Genomic DNA, 21079 nt, shown 5'->3' with positions numbered 1-21079 from the left:
TGATATGACAATGCCTAGGATTTCGGTTGGCGGTGTCGTGCGGGAAGTCATCAGGGCGGCGGTGGCGGCGCGATAGAGTCCCTCCTGCCTCTGCGGTGAACACCTCCTCACCTGAATTAATTGGAAAATGTAAGATTGTAAAATTCATAAATAAATACATCGTACAACTAAAACGACTATTAAACACGATATATCAAGTATCTAATTTGTACATGACATTAATGATATCATGTAGGATAACTGATTGTTAGAGCATAAGCAGTACGCACACCTGAAACTAAACTATCGCACAACTATTTAATCTCGCTTTGATTGCTAGGAGCTTATGTGGAGGTACGCACACTACTCGATTATAATTGTGCAACTAAACACTTGAATGGGCTATGAAACATTCGACAAACGCACAACAGTTGTGCATTAGTTTAGTCAAAGGTGTGCGCCCTCTATTAAATTTAAATACTAATGTGTAATACCTTTAGAATTCCGATTTCTTCTATAAAATCTTCGATTGGTGCTTTCTAAAGGGAAGGGCGATGCTTGCCGTTGCGGACTGCTGATGTACCGCGGCGAGTCTTCTCCATTCTCAGAACCGTATATTCGACGTTGTTCATCTGAAAAAAAAAAACAAAACCCTTATTTAAATTTATTTAATAGGCGAAGTAGCGCATGATTAAAGTTGTTCCAGATGTTTTCCAACTTCTACATAATGTGAACTAATTACACGTTTGCCCAATTAATTAAACAAATAAAACACTAACACGAGTATTTATTCCAATGTTATTTTTATTCTAATCCACTTTTTGAATACATAACGAGTTTGAGGCTTTTCAGATTTTCATAATTTTTGGGCAAGTTCATCAATGTTATGAGTGAAACATTAAGGGTATAAAGTTGTAAATTTTACGCGGCTTATTTGAATAGGTAATTCAAAACAATAACAAACACGTATGAAAGCCGAAGGACTAGGAGCGCGAGTTACAAGCCCCGAGGCGATGGTGCCTCACTACGTTACCAAACACGCTGTCCAAACAAAAGTGTATGCCCTAAAAAAACACGTACTTTAATAATCTCACTTATTTGCCCACTAATGTGTGTCAAATAACAATTAATAAACACTGAATTTGTAGGCTTTATCAACAAGAAACATTCCTGAAATCACAACAAATGTATTTAATTTACTTTTTGTGTTTGGAACAAAATGGCTTATGTGAACTAGGTTCGTTCTAAATAAATAACATTTCGATTTAACTCCCATTAATACGTACTGTTCAATCCTCTTGAGTTTGGAAGTTACTTAATGTTTCTATTTGCGTTAGCTTTTTGTAGTTCTCAGACTTCTCATGAAAACTTCGATCTTAGTGGAAGAAAGAATCTCCCACGCACTTAAGAAAATTAATACGAAGTAACACACAGATTTAATTATTTGGAAAATTTACCGAAGCATACTCCACAGATATTGAAAATAAATGTATTTCTGCGCATATATAAAATCATGAAAATGCATATTACTTACATTACATAGATACGACTCTTCGCTAAACAGAAGACTAAATGTAAAATAATTATATAATCTAATCCATAAAGTTAAAATTAATATTTAATAACTACAGGTTAAACAGACAACTATGAGTAATGGACTTGTGGTTACGGCACAATTTGAGTGAAAATTGTGGCAGCTATATCAATTATGCATAACTATTGCCAAGATAAACTCAGAGGCGAACGTTGATAGTGGTTCAAAATAGATTTTAACAGTAATTATAAGGAATGGCGGTGCTGCAGCTGAATAAAACACGAATTTCACAACATATATGCGCACAGATCGAACCAACTCTCCAACCAACTGTATCAACTACCCTCGAAAGTCATATAATGTTTTCCTCTAAAAATTACCAACTGTTTTTATATCTACCGTGGTAGAACTTAGTTGTTTACAGATAATAAATAATAATTGTAGACAACCACATGAGAGATAAATTTGGAAAAAGAAACTTAAATAAAAAAAATACGTCGTCAATGTAAGTTTTTTTTTAACTTATATTGCTAACCTCAACATTTTAACCCAATGTCCAAAGCATAAAACAATGAATGTATAAATTACTAGTTATTTAATTAATTTTAAAATTCACAATTACCTTAAACTTATTTAGTAAGTTTAACTAACATTTACCAAGAACGTGAAACTTCACAACGATGTATTTTGAGATGAATCGCTACGGTTATTGTTTATGCTTTTTGGTAAATACTACATTGTAATAAACTTTGGTCCGAATTAATATTTCAAAGTCGAATGTTGGTGTAAGGAAAGTTACGGGCATTATGTAGCCTGAGGCTTTGTGAAACTAAGCACCTTGCCTCAGTTTACACTACGATTTTACAAAGTCAATTAGTATATTGTGTTACATTATAAAGACGCCTACATAAATATGTAACAATCAAATAGCAAACACTCTGTATATACGAAGTTAAGATTTTATATAGACCATTCAATTTATGTAAGTCATAATACAGTTTTTTTTTTCAATAAATTCAATCATATGTATTTAACTGTTACCAGAATTTTGTTATGATTTATTACATTTCTAATGGAATTATAAGTAATTTGGTGCTTCATAAATTTAATATTACTGCAGTATTCTTTTACTCCTTTTAATAGCTGTTATTATTTAGAATTCTAATTGACTAAAGTAATTGACGGTAGTTATTGGTAGATTTTCACATTTAAAAGTTTCTTATTCAAAAGAGCATTGTATAGTCAAATAACCTAAATATCTGCGTGAATTTTCGCTGAGAAACAATAGATGTTTATGAACTTTGAAATTTAACTTCATCCAGCAAACGAATGGATTGAAACTGGCCATTAGCTAACTAATAGCGAGCTAGGTGGTTCAAGTATTAAGAGTGATTCATTGTTTCAGCCAGGCCGTAAAGTTAGCTCAGTTCACTATAAATATGAATGAATGGGGGTCAGGTAGGTCAATAACCGACCGCAGACAGACTTAGTCCAAGATAGAATATACTCTAGTGGAGTTTTACTATTAATAATTCTCTTTTTTTTAACGTGTATAATGAACTTAGAAAAAATATTTATAAATTTTGCTGTGGAGAGTTAAGAAGACTTAAGTATATTCAACTATAAACAATATTTAAAGTATGTTTAAACCTACGTAATTCATGACAAAGTATTAATTTAAAGAACTTTTGCAACTTCCGTTTAAACGCTGAACCGGCGACGCTGTCCTAAGCAGAATTCATCTTTATCTTCTTCCTTGAAACGTTTAAATCTAAGTCAGAATTTTTAGCTTAGTCACTCAATTATTTTAAATACAATTACAATTTGACACGATTTCCATATAAAAAATCTTCAAATTCTTCCAAAATGTAAAATTAGTACAACGTAAAATCATTTCGGTTTAAAAGTATCTCAATTCTCGAAGTTTGTCTTTTATCCTAAAAACCTAACCTATTCAATAAAATCACTGTTAATTGGGTAGTAAAGACTGGAGTACCCTTATTTTGAGACCTTTGATAATACAATGAAATATTGTCAAATACAAAGAAGTAGTTAGTTCGGTAAGTAAAGTCCAGTCCGTTATATTAAGTTAGAAGTCCGCAAACAAGACTGTCTACCTCGCCGCTCAATGTAAGTAATGGATATCTCCGTTTGCCAGATTCGGAACCGATCCTCTTAAATAAATTATGCATGATGCCAGCAATATTTAGAGGTTATGACGGCCTTTGTTACTGAATATATAATACAAGCTGTAATCTACGAACATTCTTTTCTCCAGGATATAAAGGCTACGTAGAATATTGTATTACTATGCTAATATACAAGTACATTATATTACATACATTATGAAGGCAACAACTTAAATTTACATAATATCAATAATAGTTAACCAGTCCCTTAGTGTAAATTTTTTCTTGCTTAATCATTTTTTATAAGAGAAGAGGATAAACAAGAAGCGGAATCGTTGATATGATCATCGACGCGTTGCCGGTCAACAAATGTACGCTAAATATCAGACGAAACAGACTTTTTTGATATCTTGGAGATAGCAAAAGAGTCCCATCTGACCACATAACATTTACGATAGATGTTAAAAATCGGCAAACCTGAAATGTAAGTAATGAGTACCCGTGAAGTATGGATCATGTTAAATCAATTATGCATATTATTTACAACCTCCGTTGCCGAAAGATATTTGGAAGTTATGACGGTTCGTGTTATTACATTTATAATATCAATCCTCGCAACGTAATATATACCTTTGCCTTCTAAGGAATAGAAATCAAATCGCAATAGAGAGAAGTAAGTTAGACGATGCGTCCCTTCAGTAAACAAGCTGAGATTGAATATGAAATTTTAATGGATTAATTTAATCGAAGAGAAGTATGATCCTTTACAATGATTTATAAGTAAAATAAAACCTATTTTCTGTCAACATACGTTATATTTGTGTAACCGTGTTCGTATTTTTTAAAGAAAAACAAGACTTTTACAACTAAAATTACTCTCTACTAATGCACTCAAAGCCCACTTGAATTCGCAACAGTCTTAAAAATATTAATCTAAAGATATCCTGTGTACTCTAGTTTCATGACTATACCTACTAACGTCTTCAAAAATATATTTCTTAATCTAAATTGTTAATATTGAATATTTATTTACAAAACCGATTTATTTTCTACTTACTCTACTCCCAATGCATTTTTTAAAATGGCTGTTGAAATCGAAGTTTCAGTACGAGCATTTGCTAGCGAAACGGCAAACTTTGACAAGTTAGGTTGTATTTAAATGTCGACAGAAACCGTGAGGCTCGCGGAAGCGAGTACCGTCCGGTCTCGGTGCGGTCTCGGTGAGATCTTTGCATTTCCCAGTCTAAAATACAAATTTGTAGGAACCCAGACGGGTTGCCTATCCTTTAAATAACCCAAAAAAATAATTGACACAATGTTCGAAATGAGATATAATTATGGTACTTTTATCAAACCATGTCTAGGTTAAGCCTTACTGCAATAATGTAATGGAACATTTCTTTTATAACAACATCAAAAACAATCTGTTAAAATTTTCCGTTTTTAGTTTAAATATTCCTTAGTTTGTCGTCATTTAAAAATCTCATCAGAGAAAAATGTATTTATGCAATAACAGCGTCCTTACTGGAAAATAACAGATTCTTTTCTTCGCGATGAAAATGACCTGAATTAAATTTTCACGTTCAATCGTCCCGCCTGCGCTGTTTACCCTCGAGAACGATAGCCGGCGCAGCTGCCCACCGCCCGTCTCCCGCCGCGTCAAATATATTTTTTTAATCATTATAATATTTTTTGCCTTTCAGATAGTATAAATTGAGCAACATCATTAAGCTGAGATTAAAAACATTTTTCTTTCATTTCTTTCCTTCGACTAGTTTAAAACTTAAATGCATTTGTAAAAAACTATAGAAATATATAAACGTAAGCAAAAAACATCTAAAGAATATATCTGCATACATTATTTTCTTTTATTTGTCTTTAGTATAGATAATAAACGTGAAATAATAAGAATTTTATTCGTTGTCGTATCTTTTATAACACTTTTATTGTTTCATTCGCCTAGGCAAAATTAGCACTAAAAGAGGATTTTTTTATTATTTTGATTATAACTGGACTTCGCCCCGACATTTCCCAAATCTGACATAAAACGTGAACAACGAGTTCCTGCAGCCAATAAATAAAACAAATAATTTCGTCTATATGCAAAAACATCACAAAATGATATATTAAGTGGCGATAGAATGAAATGTTCTGTAATAATCATTTCCTAAATTGTAGTCATTAAGCCAAGTCTGATAAAATAGTAGAAACACGCCGAAACCACTTAAAGCTATTTCCCTGGAATTGCGTGATACCGACACTTAATTTACAAGGCCCATTTAATTTGAACTATTTTGAGGCTCAGGTTGGAATTTAAATATCAAGAGATAAGAAGCTCACGCGAATAATACACGGCCACAGCACCTCCTTGAAATTATAATGCGCTTACCAAATAAATTCAGAAAGCTAAGACTTTTTTTTGTACATAATTTAATTGATCTCAAGTTATATTTTACATATTTCACCTTAGAAAATACCGCCGAGGGCTTTCTATATTAACTTTGAATTTAAAAAGCTGTATTTTAAACATTAGATTTCTTCAAATAGTTTGAGGTTAATAATTTTTAACTATCTTTCTTTTCTATTTATTAGAAGATAGCATTATTTGTTACATAATACATTATTCATACCTTTGTTTCAAAATCCGCGATAAAATTTAAACTAAACGGGGACGCGCCTTAATCCGGCTAACAGTTTGAATTAAAAATTCAGAGCTTTTAAAATCTCCCTTTTGCGAAATACCGACGATAACTGTTGAATATTCAAACTGACGTATGAAAACAATTCGGAATTGTTGACACGGCATACAAGTTTTTGTTCGGAGGCCGGCGCGGGCGTACGGCGCACGGCCCGGAGATTAGAAACGGCGCACATCAATTACGCCTAATCCTAGACACGTGCGCATTGCTCTTCGCAAACCTAGTGGGATTATTGAAATTTTCTTCGCCTCTATTGTGTCCATAGTTGATACGCTGCCATGTATAATTTTCCTGGACTAATAACAAAGTTTAATGTGGTGATAATCGATTTTATTTGTTTCATAATACATATACTTTTAAGGTTAAATATTCGTCAACCCTTTAATACCGAGACTCAAGCGCCCGATGCGGAATTTTTACAAATCATTATTGAAACATTATTATATATTGGCTAATACAATGTTGACTAAAACATAATGAAGTATTAACCGAAAGTACTGTGATGATGCTTATAATAAAAAATACTGTTAACGTCCATAATGTAAATCAGCGGTGAACAATGAACTAAAACATGTGTTAAACAAAACAGAGTCTAACTATATAAGGTGTAAATGTATAAGTTACAATAACAGTTTTAAATACATGTTAATATTTCTAGACTATAAACGTAGCAGACATGTAGGTTGAAACGTTCTTCATCAGTTGTTCTAAAACAGTTATTAAATCAACCTTGCAACAATAGAAAATAGTATTTTAATCCGTAACTTAACATATCCCAAAGCGTATCTTCTCTAAGATCATTCATTCACCCCTCTCGGTAGCTAAACGGAATAACCAATTGCCTTCGCCCTGTTATAATCGTAACTCAAGATAGGGGTAAATCCAATTTCATACGTATCTTGACGTTTAGCTTTACAGACAAATTACTGTGTCGACTGGATGTCGTAGGTGTAAATTATGACTTTGTAAACGCTTGTGTACTGATTAAAACATGCATAATATATTTAACAAAATCTTTCTCACGATATTAATTTAAAACGAAAATTACTTTGTTTCATTATTTCAATTTAACACAAACTTTATCATGCGTCCTCAGAACGTAGAAGGTTCAAGTTTCATCTAAATCTATATGATTTAGATAAGCAGAACACAAACATTTGTTTCTTTTCTTTTATAGAAACATTGATTAATATTAACTCATAAAAAAAACTTAGTTCTTGCTCTAATATGGCAATTTCATTATAATTACATCAAATTCTACGACCATTAAAACTTTTAATGAAATTGCAAACACACAAGTTTAAATGTACCAAAGTCAAGAGCAGGAACAAAAGTAGTTACTTAAAGATTAGAAAACTTAAAGAAGTGCAATTAGCTAGATTGCATTAGATTCAACGTGCTGGTGTACCTTCTGGTTACACACCGCAGTATTAATGGTCTGTTAAAGCAACCTGCTTCAGCCGAGCTTGCGGTTCCTCGGAGTCAACTGCGATCGCTTCTCTTAAAGAGGGTAAATGAGGTTGTCTATAGCGCCCTCTAGTGACCTCGCTCCGAACAAAACGACAAAGAGAAGGCAACATTTATAGAGAAAATGTCCGCAGGGCAGCGCAAGTCCCTCCACCCTTTGTTTTCGCACGGAGCCGCTGCGCCGCTCTCTCTGACCGTCGCCTCGTGGAACTTACTCAACTTTTATAATAGGAAAGCGTAATAAATTTAAGCTACGAAGTTAGCCCCTTTGTTGTTATGTTGAAATTAATACAAGCAAACAAATAAAACAATTAAAATTGTTAACACAAATTACATGGGCCAAAGCAACGTTTTACAAACAATTTGATATAGAGTTCACATTTCTGCTAAAATTAATTGCGAACAGTTTTTCATTTTTCTTTTATTTTGCTCGTAACATATTGCATACCGTCTCATTTATGTGCTTATTAGCTTTCGCCCGCAACTCCGTTCGCGTGGAATTAAAAAAAAAAAACAAAATCCATCCATCTAAACATTCGCATTTATAACATTAGTATGAAGAATAATATGTCGACATCATGGTTATTGGAGAAAAAACTTGTAGCGCATATTCTCGGCTTAGTCATATTCATACAATACAATTTTAAACAATAATCTTTACATATAATTTGTCATATCTAGAGCGGCTGGTAGCGAGTAGTGAGTAGCGAGTAGCGGGATGAGGGCGCGGCCACGGGCGCGACTTACCGCAGGAATTTCTAAATCTTCATAAGATAATGGATCGTTTCAAGACAGAAAAGGACCGCCCGAGCGTAGAACTTTGTTGAATTCCTGACTCGTAATTAATAAAATTACTTTTTGGGAGCTCTCGTCGACTTCAAAGAATTTCCAGCATAAAAGAAAGAAGTTAAGTAGATGAATTATTTTTGAATGATAAAGGGAAAAAATGGGATATTTATACGTTCAGAAGTTGAGTTATTCTAAGGAATTCTTGTATACTTAAGCCGTGCTAAAGTTTACTTTGCTTTCTAGAATAAAATACGTTACAAGTTGGTTTGTTTTTCTTTAGGTTATCGTTTTTGTACTGTTATTTATGTTATACGGTTTTTAAGAAATTTCGTTTTATTGAAACTTTCCTTATTGTAGAAAATCAGATAAATAACACTTACAATAATTGAATTTGGCTTTTTTACTTCTTGTCTACGACCATTCAAAACTATAAAAAAAACTATTTGTAAAACACAAATGAAAGTAACTAATAAACAGAGAAACAGAAAATTATACGATAATGTTTCACCTCTTCATAAAATGACATGTTTTTGAGATTCGGTAAAATTAATTTCAAAGCTTTAGAATTGTATTAGTGAAAGGTCGGTGGCTTATCTATGGCCACAGACGAGTGATAACAGCCCGCATGTGGCGTCTGTCGCGCGCCGGGTGGCGGGCGGCGGGCATCAGGCGACGGGCGACGGGCGACGGGCACCGCAACTAGTTTAATTTGTGAACAGACAAACCCCCAACAGATGAGGGTGAACGCGCTCAGATTAGATATGAATTTAATTTTACATTCTGACCGCTACGCCACATTAATAAAACATGTATTACACTTTCAACATCATATGTTTCCATTGCCGAAATACCTCTACATCTGTTCACTATCTCTACAATTTATTATCACTGTTATATTTGACTTTTAAATTTCGCTCCGATTTCGTTTAGCTATTTTTTAATATGTTACGTAAGTTCTGTGTTAAAATATTTAGCATTTCAAGTAAGAAATAAGCACTTCCAATTTATAAACCAAAATCAAAACTTGCTTTCTAACTTATATCTAAGAAAATGATATTCTAAAGTTTTACTCTAATATAAGATAATGTAAAAGTTATCTGATTGTTCTTCAACTTATCTTAAACTGGCTGCGACGTTACATAAGAAAATCATAAAAAGTTATTTTACAAAATTATTTGAATACAATGCTCGGTAAACATGATGTGATTATAACATTTTCACAAAACAAATGGACTAATATCTTAATTTAATAACTCAATTTTCTTGTTTCTTCAATAACAATTTTAAACAGTGGACCAATCTTTGACCGTATTTTAGATTGTTACGTAAAACACGCAAAATCTATGTTTCTTTTCTTAAACTAATTAAAAACTGACATTACGAGTTGCACATAAACTTTGATGAATTAACCAGCCTTTGAAAATGCTTTAACCGTGTGCCTTATACACGAAATGCATCATATTTTCATACATTACCCGCCGCGGCTGCATCGCGGTGAGACTAATCACATTAGCTGATGTTGCTATCTCCCTCTTACATCGCGTTTGATACGTATATTCCATTAAACAACGTTTAGACTTAATATACATATTTAGCAATCCGTAAAAGCCTGATGACGACTTAGTGCGCACGGCGGGAAGTCGTTGGATGCGAAAGGCGGAGGACATTTTGTGGAAGGCATTGGGCGTCTATGTCCAGCAGTGGGTAGCAAAAGGCTAATCATGATTATGATGATGATGATGATGATGATGATGATGATGATGATGATGATGATAATGAAAAGTCACAAATGTACTTCAAATATCGTATCAAATATAAAGCTTTTTATTATTCCAACAAACAGATATGGGTTGTTTACGTCGGCAGTGAGCGTCGGTAATCGATTGCTTTAATATTAAAAGCCGAGCCACTAGTTCCGTCTGGCCGTGCTAGCGGACTAGCGAGTAAAAAGCTTCCGATAATCATATTACTTGCCGGCGAAGTTAGTGATCGTAACAACGTTAAAACGCCACTATTTGCGTCATCGATATGTTTATTAGAAATGGCATATTCAAAATACTCTCTTATACAAGAACATCTTTGCATAGCTGTAAAATATAATACTTAACCTTTGTAATGACATTTATATATTTGCAAAAAATACTGTAAATTTACTATTAGGGTTTTTTTTGCTGTTATGTCCGCTTTCTCTTTACTTCTTTATATTATTACCAAGATACAGAATAATGATGTAAACTAAAAAAAATTAAATCTGTAATTTAATATTACGATCAAATTAATCGAATATTTTATGGACAAGTCATTGTTTTGAAAAACATAATTTTGCATATGTCTGTAATAGCAGTTCGTAAAGTATCTTTGCTCTTTAAATATTTGTTTAAATTGTCCGTTAGTCCAGTTTTATGAAGTCCGGTGGCGCATTAAGTGCAAAAATACAACGTGCGGCGAGACTAATCATATTAGCAGCCGCTGCCAAAGGTAAGCAGTAACGATATTAAATGCACGTCCATCCGCTACCAACCTTCAACGACTCGAATAAATGAAATATTGACTGTTCTTGTAGTTGGTCAAAAAACGACCGTAACAATGACTTTATTGATGATAGTTTTTTTTTAATTACGAACAATAATCTCAATGTTGTATTTAATGTACATCCTTATAAATTAAAAATTAAATACAAAAGCTACCTTTTATATATTTAAGCTATGTTTATAGTTATTAAATGGTTGGATTCAAACAGAAGCTACATATAAACAATGCTTTATTTATAAAGTAAAATGGCTTCATAGAAATTCAATTGGAATAGTAACATGAATGATATTGTTCCATTAAAATAGGTTTATTATCGTGTGCATTACAATCGCCATTAAATGTAATAATGTATACGTCGCTGTACCTGTCCAACGCGCTATTACGTTGCGGTTTTCTGAACTAATTAAATCATTATAATTAATTAGTTGTACAAAGTTAATTAACCACAAACTCAAACAATGCATTAAGCATGTCATTGTTATTTGTGCATTATAAATTATCTTGTTTCTTTGTTAAAATTTGATGTAAAAGAAAATATTTTACCTTTAAAAAAATATAACAAATCGACCGTAAATATCCATGTTAAGCTTTTTCCATTAAAAATTATTATTCAAAAAACTTAAAGTATTCTACCTATTAGAGTATAGCTTGTGTATTTTATACATGATGCAAGTATTTAATTGTTTTATGTAAACTGCTATCAGCATGCACAGTACTAAGCCAGACACATCGATTATCTAAATATGAATTTACATTATTGCTGTGCCCATTCGTGCGTTGGACCGTATCACCTGCACATATACTAATTATATTGACACACGTCTGAATACTAAGGGGTAAAAAGTGAAGTGAATAAAAAATGGTGACTTAAAAAATCAACGTTTTATCTCAGTGCTAAACCAAACAATTTATATTAAAAAAAAATTATAAAAAAATTATTTAACATTGTCGTTGTAAATGATATCCTTCAAATGGATTCACATTTACATACCGAGTGCAAGTGAGTAGCATTATGCTAAAAGTCTCATTTTGGCGTTGCAAGCATTGTAAGCTTTTCTAGCAAAGCTTTTTATTTGTAAGAATAAGAAATTTCCAAAGAAAACCTCCTTCAACTTTACAACATAACGTGTTTTGCATGCAGTTTATAAATGCAGTTATTTCTTGTTAAATAAGTACAAATACATTTAAAATAAGTTGTCAAGTTAAAATATCTAGTTCGTTTTTCGGATTAAAAATCAAAGCAAAATGAGATGAAATACTGGTGGTGGCTATTACTTCATTTCTTCTTACAGTGAATAGACAAATTTAAAATTAAATTGAAAATAAAACAAAATTGATTGAATGTATTAGAATAATACTGTCGTATAATTTCAAATAAAATATATTTGAAACTGAAGCTTGATTATGCGGGTCTCGATATAGCAGCAATTGTCGATGGAGAGCGGAAACTGTTTGCTCTCATCACAGTTTACGGCATCATCCCGATGACTAAATATTTACGGGCAATTAACGAAATGCACGGAATAGACGCACTCACTCATGCTATGTGCGTTAGGCTACGTTGTTTTATGTAAATTACTTATGTACATGTTCATTTATAAACTTTATATCTCCTGATAAGTTATTTTAACATTTTCTATACAGTAATTACCGAAATAAGAAGAAATTGAAATTAACGAACCAGATTAATCAACCTTAATTACTACATTTCCGATCATAATAAAAGCAAACACAGTAATTGAATAAACCTGAGTTATTGTAAGACCGGAAAAGGTAATATCAGGTGCTTCTGTCGCTTTTGAAAAAACAATAACCCGAGAACATTGCACTGGAACCTTTACACAAAAGGGAGTCGCTGAATGAAGTTGCACGCCGAAGAATTTCCATGCAATAACGGGGCATTGCCTCCGCAAGGATTCTCGCAGACTGTCGGAGATATTGCGTACTTAGTGGGCTTGCTTTCTAATAAAACCACCGATATCGTTTGTGTAAGAATAACACAAAATGAAATGAAAACTACAACCGAACCGTCTCCCAGTACCCTGTCTCCAATATTAATACAGGCTTATTTTATTTTTCAATATTCTCAGAGTCTTTCTTTATTGTCAACTCAGATAAATTAAGTGGTTGAATTCTTGAGTGGTTTATTTCTGCTTTGCTATTCAAAGCTGCTTATAATATTAAATTATAACATCGATTTGTGCTTTTAACAAATAATGTGTCCGCGAATTTATTTCTATCTTTCAATGTTCTAATAAATAATGTGTTTGATTTCGTAACATATGGTAGTATATTTTTTACATATATCTTTGTAGAGAAGTGCGACCATTACGATATAGTTTTCACACTTCTGTTCAAATTCCAATATTTAACAAAGCGTACGCTTTACTGTCAATGTTTATTTTAAAAATATATAGTGTTGCTTCGAAACAACGGTCAAAGTAAACACTTGCAAACGTATGTATTGTATAGTCCACTTAACGTCCCAATGCACAAACAAGCCGGTCCCAATACAGCGGTAATTGTCGATTTGACCGCGCGCTGTGTGCACTCCCTCTTGTTTTATGAAGTCATTCAATTAACTCAATATTTAAACAAAACAAAGCAAAAGCGCAACTATATCTGTCTTATTACACACTTCCTATAAAAAAGATTATTCTTAATACGAAATACACGACAAAAACTTTGTTATTTTTTATGCAACCCTTTTAAATTTTTTTAGTCTTGGGCTACTCATAGTGTGTGTTTTATTTTGAACTGCATTAGTCTATTAACGCTGTAAATTATGGACTATTAACGTGTGTGTAAGAACATTTAACACTAGTTTGGTATCATCGTAAAGCGCATATTCCTAGGTATTAGGTTAACATGGAATGGTAATCAATTATGTGAGACCCGCGGCGATGTCGTGCGAATGTTAATTATAACATTGGTGTACGAATAGGTGTCATCATAGATTTGTACAATAATTTACGTTTCAAATAAAAACCTCTAACTGCAAAAATGCACTACAAACGCGGATTTAAGCAAAAAAAATATATATCTTCATTAAACATTACATTGCACAACGTGCAGTTATTTTATTACCACCCTTCAGTCAATGAAACTTTGTTAACTACCATATTGTATTAATTTGAGACCTTAATGTTATTTTATTCAACAAAATTCTGTTGTTTTTGATATTTTAATCATTCAATATAGGCATTTCCATGGCTTTATAATATTTAATCATATCAGCGAAGAATCCCGACATAAATGTTTTTGATTATATTGAAATTAAATTAAAATGTAAATTAGATTACCTACAATAAATATTATATCTCACATTTTGCAACATTGACTGTTAGAATTATTCTTTAGGTTCAATTTCGTCTGTACTAAAAATAATCATAATTATTTTGTTACATACATATTCAAAGCAAACACCTTAAATACCTTATTTACTACAATTCGTTACATTGAATCAAACCGAGAAATAAATTCTTAATACTTTCCGATTCATCGAACTCCAGATGTTATTATGAAGCGCAATATTAATTCTACAAATCTCTCGGAATCATGTCAATAACAGCAATATTATACTACACATAATATATTTCTGTAGGCAAATTCAATAATTTCAAATTATTTATCTTCCATGTTAATGCACTAACATGCAAAATGTTATTACATTAAGCTCGTCTGATGTTGTAAGCTCAGAACATTTTTGATGTATGAAAGTTATAAAGCAACGTATATCTGACTTCATCAACTCCTTAGTTAGCATGACAGAAGGATGGTAAGCTGAGGTTGCGAGGTTTACGTGTAAAGTTTTCCTCATAAGTTCACCGCAGGGCGCTCCCCTATCAATTGCCTGGCCCCCTCGCTCGCCCCCGCGCTTCCCCGAAATGCTACACTAATGATGCCACTTGTTAGGGCTCAGCGCGGACCTTCGACCGTGTCGCTCGGTGAATAACAAATTTTAAGCTAATCCAGACTACGCTGTAGCTCGTAGCGGCTCGTAGCAGACGCTACGCTTTGCTTTGCAAACATGAGAGGCCAAAATATAATAAACCAACTAGCGTCAGACGACGAAATAAACTTTTTTTAAAAACTTTTCATGTTTAATTCGTAACTCTTATTTAAAATTGCATTTTAATGATGACATTATTTTACTCCTAAGTTTCTAGAGATTTGCTCTAGGGATATTTATAATTCACATCGTTTTCAAATAATATTCTATGACAAGCGTACCTTGGTAAATCCACAGTTAAGGCCAAGAAAATTAGTAAACGACCGTAGGACTTGCTTTACAAAAAAACTCACTGTCAAATTGTTGGGTGGCTTGAGCGAGGAGCGAGGCGAACACTCTATCAGCGATCTTGGGTGGCTGAGTAGGGCGGTCGTCGTCGCTGCTGCTGTACCGGTCGCCGGTCCACTCCAGCGAACGCTGTCTGCGTACACTAGTGCCTCCCGCGACTCCGGCACCAAGTCCACCCGACAGCCCGCTCAACGAGCCCGCTTTTGCGCGCCGGCTCGCCCGCTCCATCCTCGGTCCACTCATGCCATCGCCTTAAAACATCTGAAAAAAAAATCATTTTAAACGGTTAATATATATGAAATGAACTTCTAAATTAGTCTTCTATTTTTAACTTATAATTAATTCGACAAAGACTACATAAGTTACGAAAAAAGTTAACATTTATTAATACATCGTATAAAAGTGTTCAAGTCACGATGTTACAAATAATACATTACATAAAGTTTCGGCCTTGTTAAAAAGTCTACTTCGAAATAAAGTGTATTAGTTTCGTATAAATTCAAAGGTAAGTATGTAAGTCAGCAAATGTAAGAGTCTCGTTTCCGTTACCTAATTCGGAAAAAACAAAAAGTAAGACAACAATTGTCTCTCACCGAATAAAAATCTACAAGATATTTTATCAAGGCAGTAGCGATGTCGTGAGCGGAAAAGAACAGCTGTAATAAAGAGCCTACAAGTTGTTTGGTAACGACGCGAACATAAATAGAGAAGTTGGGCGCGGCGTGCGTGTTCGCGCCCTAATCCAGTGGATTGCGCCGCGGCCTCGGCTGTGAATCGACCGGCGATCTAACAGACATTATTTCTTATATTTACTCAATAACAATCAACTTTACCTACAGTTCTATTTACTGGAAACTTCCATCTCATCGCGTTCGCCGTATTCATTCGAAAATGAATATTGAAATTGGTTATGTTTCAATACAGTTGAATGTAAATGAAGGTCTGAGTTGTACAAGAATTCGAGAGAGGTCTCTGAGGCTGATGTGAAAATTAATATCCAGACATGAAATTTAGCGCGAGCGACGATTGTTAAGGTTTGCTGCACTCGTTTCTCATTACGTATCGCCAGAATAAACATTGGCGGTTTCATTAGATATTTCCCGACACACCATAGAAACATAAAATTACTAGAATTGACTGTAATTAAAAAAAAAAACGTTTTAATTAAAAAATCTATTTTACTAATGTCTAATCGCACTGTTTTACTGTAGTAGAAGTTATACTGTGTAGGTACATTGATTTTTACTAAGATCAATTATGAAATTTTACTTCTACAATAATTATAATTGACTATACTATGTTGTATAAGATATTAAAATCACAAGATAAACGGTACAAGTGACGGTACATTATCCATTGTCACGGTATTATTACAGTTTTTAAATTAAAGGTGATAAAGATATAAATGAGATTAAATCGTTTATAATTTTTCCAAAGCAGTTCTAGCTGTTTGTAAACATCTATGATCCGTCGCAGGCTAATAGCGGTTCAGATGGACCGCTCGGTTTAATATAAAGTAGATTCCTTGTTTACTCGCCTGTGTCGCAGCGTTAATAAATACGCTTCCTTTACATACCCCCGCCTCTTCCGTTCCTACTCAGTATTTACACTCATTATACACGTTCCAAATGCGATATTGGACTTTCTACGTCCCGATGTGTAAACATTATTTAAAAGAGAACATCTTTGCATCTTTTATGATTTGAATTTTAGGATCGACGTTCAATTGTGACTTTATTTCTTATGCTATTACATATGATCATAAAGACGTAATTCCTCATGTGTAGACATTTAAAGTCTTTACGAAATCGGATAACAGCTACAGTACAATTTTAAGAAAATTTTTCTTTGTTTATGTTTTTTTTTGATACAAAAATCAATTACTAGTAGAACCAACTTTTAATAACTTGCACCCACAATCGACCTTAAAATGTGCTAGCGTATTTTCTAAAAAGCTCTCCGAATCGAGCTTTTCAAATAACATGAGAGCTAAATAAGTTATTGCATTACCGCAACTGTAATGAATAATGCATTAAATGCATTAAACTAACACACGACTTTGCCGAAAGGAAAGCCATTAGAAAGAGATACGATACAGGGATTGCGGTGCCGCGTCACGTATGAAATAAGCATTAAACCAATGGGGAGCAACGCGAACATGAAAAATATGAGTCGCGAGCCGCAAACGAAGCTGTATTAAAACTGTATTTTAAAACTTACACGCTGACACTCTTTCAAGCGAGCACTAAATCTAAAAATATGTTATATGAGATTTAAAAACATGCTTGAAAATATTCCATCTAGCTGCATTAATGCAGTCTTATAAAATTTATTTTAGCATGCTACAAATAATAATAACAATTGCAATTTTTAACTGAAAAACAAAAAGATTTATGATATTGACATATATTTAAGACAAAGATTATTGATATTAACATATATTTTTTATATCTTTTATTATTACTAACAACAACCTTATTTACTTTTCAAGTTTGATAAAACATGTTTTTATAATAAAACGTACAATCGGTGGCGTGTTAACCGAAAACAATTCAAGTGGAAACTTCAAATAGTTTTGAAAACGCCAGCAAAAAGCGAAGTCACACAAATGATTTGTGCTAGAAATCGTAGAGTCTGATCACGTAGAGCATAGGTCGAGCGTGCGGCGTGCGGCGAGCGGCGAGAGCCACGTGTGCTGAATCCGCAGCACCAGTCCCGCTGCAGCGGTAAGCGTTCTCATTCCGAAGCCAGAATTTCACCTATTATAATTAAGATATTCGGATAAGCCAGTGTTATTATAAGTTGATTAATATTTACAATCGATGATAAGGCTCGATGTATCGCAACAAAATTAAGGTAAATCGTTTATTAACCATAAAATATTTTTTTAATTGCCTCAAAAGTTTATTACAACAATCAGTAAGTTAAAAAACCTGCTTCTGCGGCAATAATTTTCCAGGTATATGATTATAGAGTACTTTTCCAAATGAATACAAGTTTCTAATAAAAATAATGAGATTAAGCAAATCCATTCAAGATCTATGTAACGAGATAGTATCAATATTTAACGTAACTATCGCATTTAAATTATTCTTTAAACTATATAATTCAAATAACTCATTAAATCAACAACCGTTTCGCATAACTGCTAAAATCAAAGGGTGCTCAATTTTAGCCACTAAATTAATTTCATAAACGCACGCAACGGGATGAATGCAATATATCAGTCAATTCGATCATAATAGCTTCATACTAAAATAGGCTTCAAATTTCTTGGTCGAATGAATTTCAAAATGGAATGTATGCGATCAATGTGGCAATACGTGACACGCATTGTTCCGCCTGAGACAGATATCGACCAATACGCAATTAGGAGTTAATTAATTTATGACGGCACAGTAATTAGATATCCAATAATATAATTCGCATTTACATATTCACAATATGCGCATTGATTCGTAAATCACACCATATTGAGGCTGGATTATAGAGGTACATTACACGTATCCGGTAATAGTATTTTGAATAGGAAATTAGCAACTTTATTGACTATTTACAGAATTACCATATCCGGTTAAACAAAGAATTTATATATAAAAGGTTAATCGCGATGTTTATAACATAAAAACTAGTTTAATATTTGTGATCGTACTTAAATTATTGATTTTCGAATAATTTACTTAGTAAAATCCTGACTGAATACCGGAATAGCAACTTAGGTTTTATCTGATCAAAGTAAAAGATTATTTTATCACAGGTCGTAAGCCCTATTCTATGCAATTGAACAAGTACCTAACACAATTGTTACTTAACAAGTATTTTTTGTAAGCGATAAACATTTGTTGTTTACTAATATGTTAATTAATATGATGTTCTCAACAGCCTGTCATTATCGAATCGCTCACACGTATAGCTCGGTATTTCGAATCTAATCTCCGTCACTATTGAGTGTCACGGAGATATAATTGGATGGGCAGAGAAGACGGTATATAAGCGCAGTATGACGTCCACTAATGTAATCCCGTGAGTAGCTAATCTGATATCGAGTAGAGGCAGGCACGGACTCCGCGCCACTTAATTGGGTTGCGTTTAATCCCCCACAATGCAACTTTAGACTCGTTTCCGCTGTCCAATAAAGCTCGTGCTTGATATAGTTGAAAGGATTAATTCTAAATGACCGGTCATCTTGCGCCATTCGTTTTAAACAATAACTTTTATAATCCTATAAAGATATTTGCAATGAAACGCTATCATGAAACGTTATACGACTTTGCACGAAATGTGATTTGGCTATAGAAACAAAAGGAACTAAATGTAATGCAACATTAGTGCACATTCACCATTTCTTCACATTCGTTATTTTGTTCAAATTTCAATTGATAACGATATATTTTTTTATTCCTTCACTCAAATTTTTAAAAACAAAAATTTAGTAAGTTCTTTTTCCTATTTGATCTAAAACACAAGTAACTTTAATGTCTTACTTGAAGTTACTACCGAAAATACTTATAAGAATTTTGCAAAAGACAAAACATTTAATACATTAAAACAATAAATAAATGCAAATGACATGTTATTTCTGAATGCACAAACAAATCTAACACAGGGTTGTAATTGGTAATTTCAAATTGTGGTTTAGTTCCGCAAAACCTACGTAAATATAGAGGTTCGCTGACGTATAATAGGCGATTGCGCCGCTCCGCGATAAGGGTCATTTACGTCGCACGTTGGAAACCTGCGCTACAAAATATTGTCGGCGAACACTGAAATGTTCACAGCCACGCTGGTATCATCTTCACTATTACTATATACTATTTCTAGATTATTTAAGACGGTCATCTATTCGACTAATTGTGTCGCTTCACTAAATATAACAAGATTTAATTGTTATTTCAAATTAACCTTTAATTTTTAAACATGTTACTATATTTATAGTGTTTCAAATATTCTATTGTCTATGACAGAAACAAAACGACATCTATGAGTAAATTTTGACAACATGATTATACGAATAATACGATATACGAAAAATACGAATAAGACCGCGCGAATACCTTTGACTTAATTATCGGACAACTGTTAAGTCGCGCTTTAATTTGAATTGATTGATATAAGCTATGGAGATGCGCACATTACTCGATTTTTAGTAATGCAACTAAACAGTTGAATGGGCTGCGTAACTATCGACAATCGCACAACAGTTGTGCGGATAGTTAAGTCAGAGGTCTGCGCCCGCTCTAAAGCTGTTATTTGCTAGTAACCGTAATTATGTGAAAATATCTTGCTTTGTCCGTCCATAGCACTAAGTGGTGTAGACAGCCCCTATAGAGCCGGGACTGGCAACTGGCAGCAAGTTGACGCACAAAGCCGCAGACACGGCGGTGAATTGCGCCCGCATTATTATGTTAATGTTAAATCCTATGTTGCGGTATGTTTTAACACTATTTTACAAATGTATGGAAATTTACCCGAAAATAAATCTACAAAACTTAAAAAAACAGCAACAGCCTTACAAATAAATGCGGTATCTTAAACTTAGGAATAAACTGAGTATAAGGAAATATTAGTATAAATTTTGCTACGGTTTTAAATAAAACCTCACGGTTGTCACAAAACAAATAATGGACACTAAAGACTTCAAATTGTATTT

The 21079-nt window shown here is 33.3% G+C and overlaps 2 protein-coding genes across 2 annotated transcripts in view; both read right to left on the bottom strand.

Moving 5' to 3' along the window:
- The window catches only part of LOC106100368, a 22215-nt gene that overhangs the window by 488 nt on the left and 648 nt on the right, over positions 1 to 21079 (bottom strand). Inside the window, exons 2-4 of the mRNA XM_013279196.1 lie at positions 15435 to 15690; positions 474 to 611; positions 10 to 111 (exon numbers count right to left, since the gene is read on the bottom strand). Coding sequence (XP_013134650.1) covers positions 10 to 111; positions 474 to 611; positions 15435 to 15672 — 478 coding nt within the window. The 5' untranslated portion in view covers positions 15673 to 15690. The remainder of the gene's footprint in view (positions 1 to 9; positions 112 to 473; positions 612 to 15434; positions 15691 to 21079) is intronic.
- The window catches only part of LOC106100367, a 51760-nt gene continuing 48728 nt past the window's right edge, over positions 18048 to 21079 (bottom strand). The window contains exon 2 of the mRNA XM_013279195.1: positions 18048 to 18188. Within this exon, the coding sequence (XP_013134649.1) occupies positions 18048 to 18188 (141 nt within the window). The remainder of the gene's footprint in view (positions 18189 to 21079) is intronic.

This window comes from Papilio polytes, unplaced genomic scaffold (assembly GCF_000836215.1).
Source record: "Papilio polytes unplaced genomic scaffold, Ppol_1.0 DF824047.1, whole genome shotgun sequence".
Taxonomy (NCBI): Eukaryota; Metazoa; Arthropoda; class Insecta; order Lepidoptera; family Papilionidae; genus Papilio; species Papilio polytes.
This window is presented reverse-complemented; position numbering and strand designations above follow the sequence as displayed.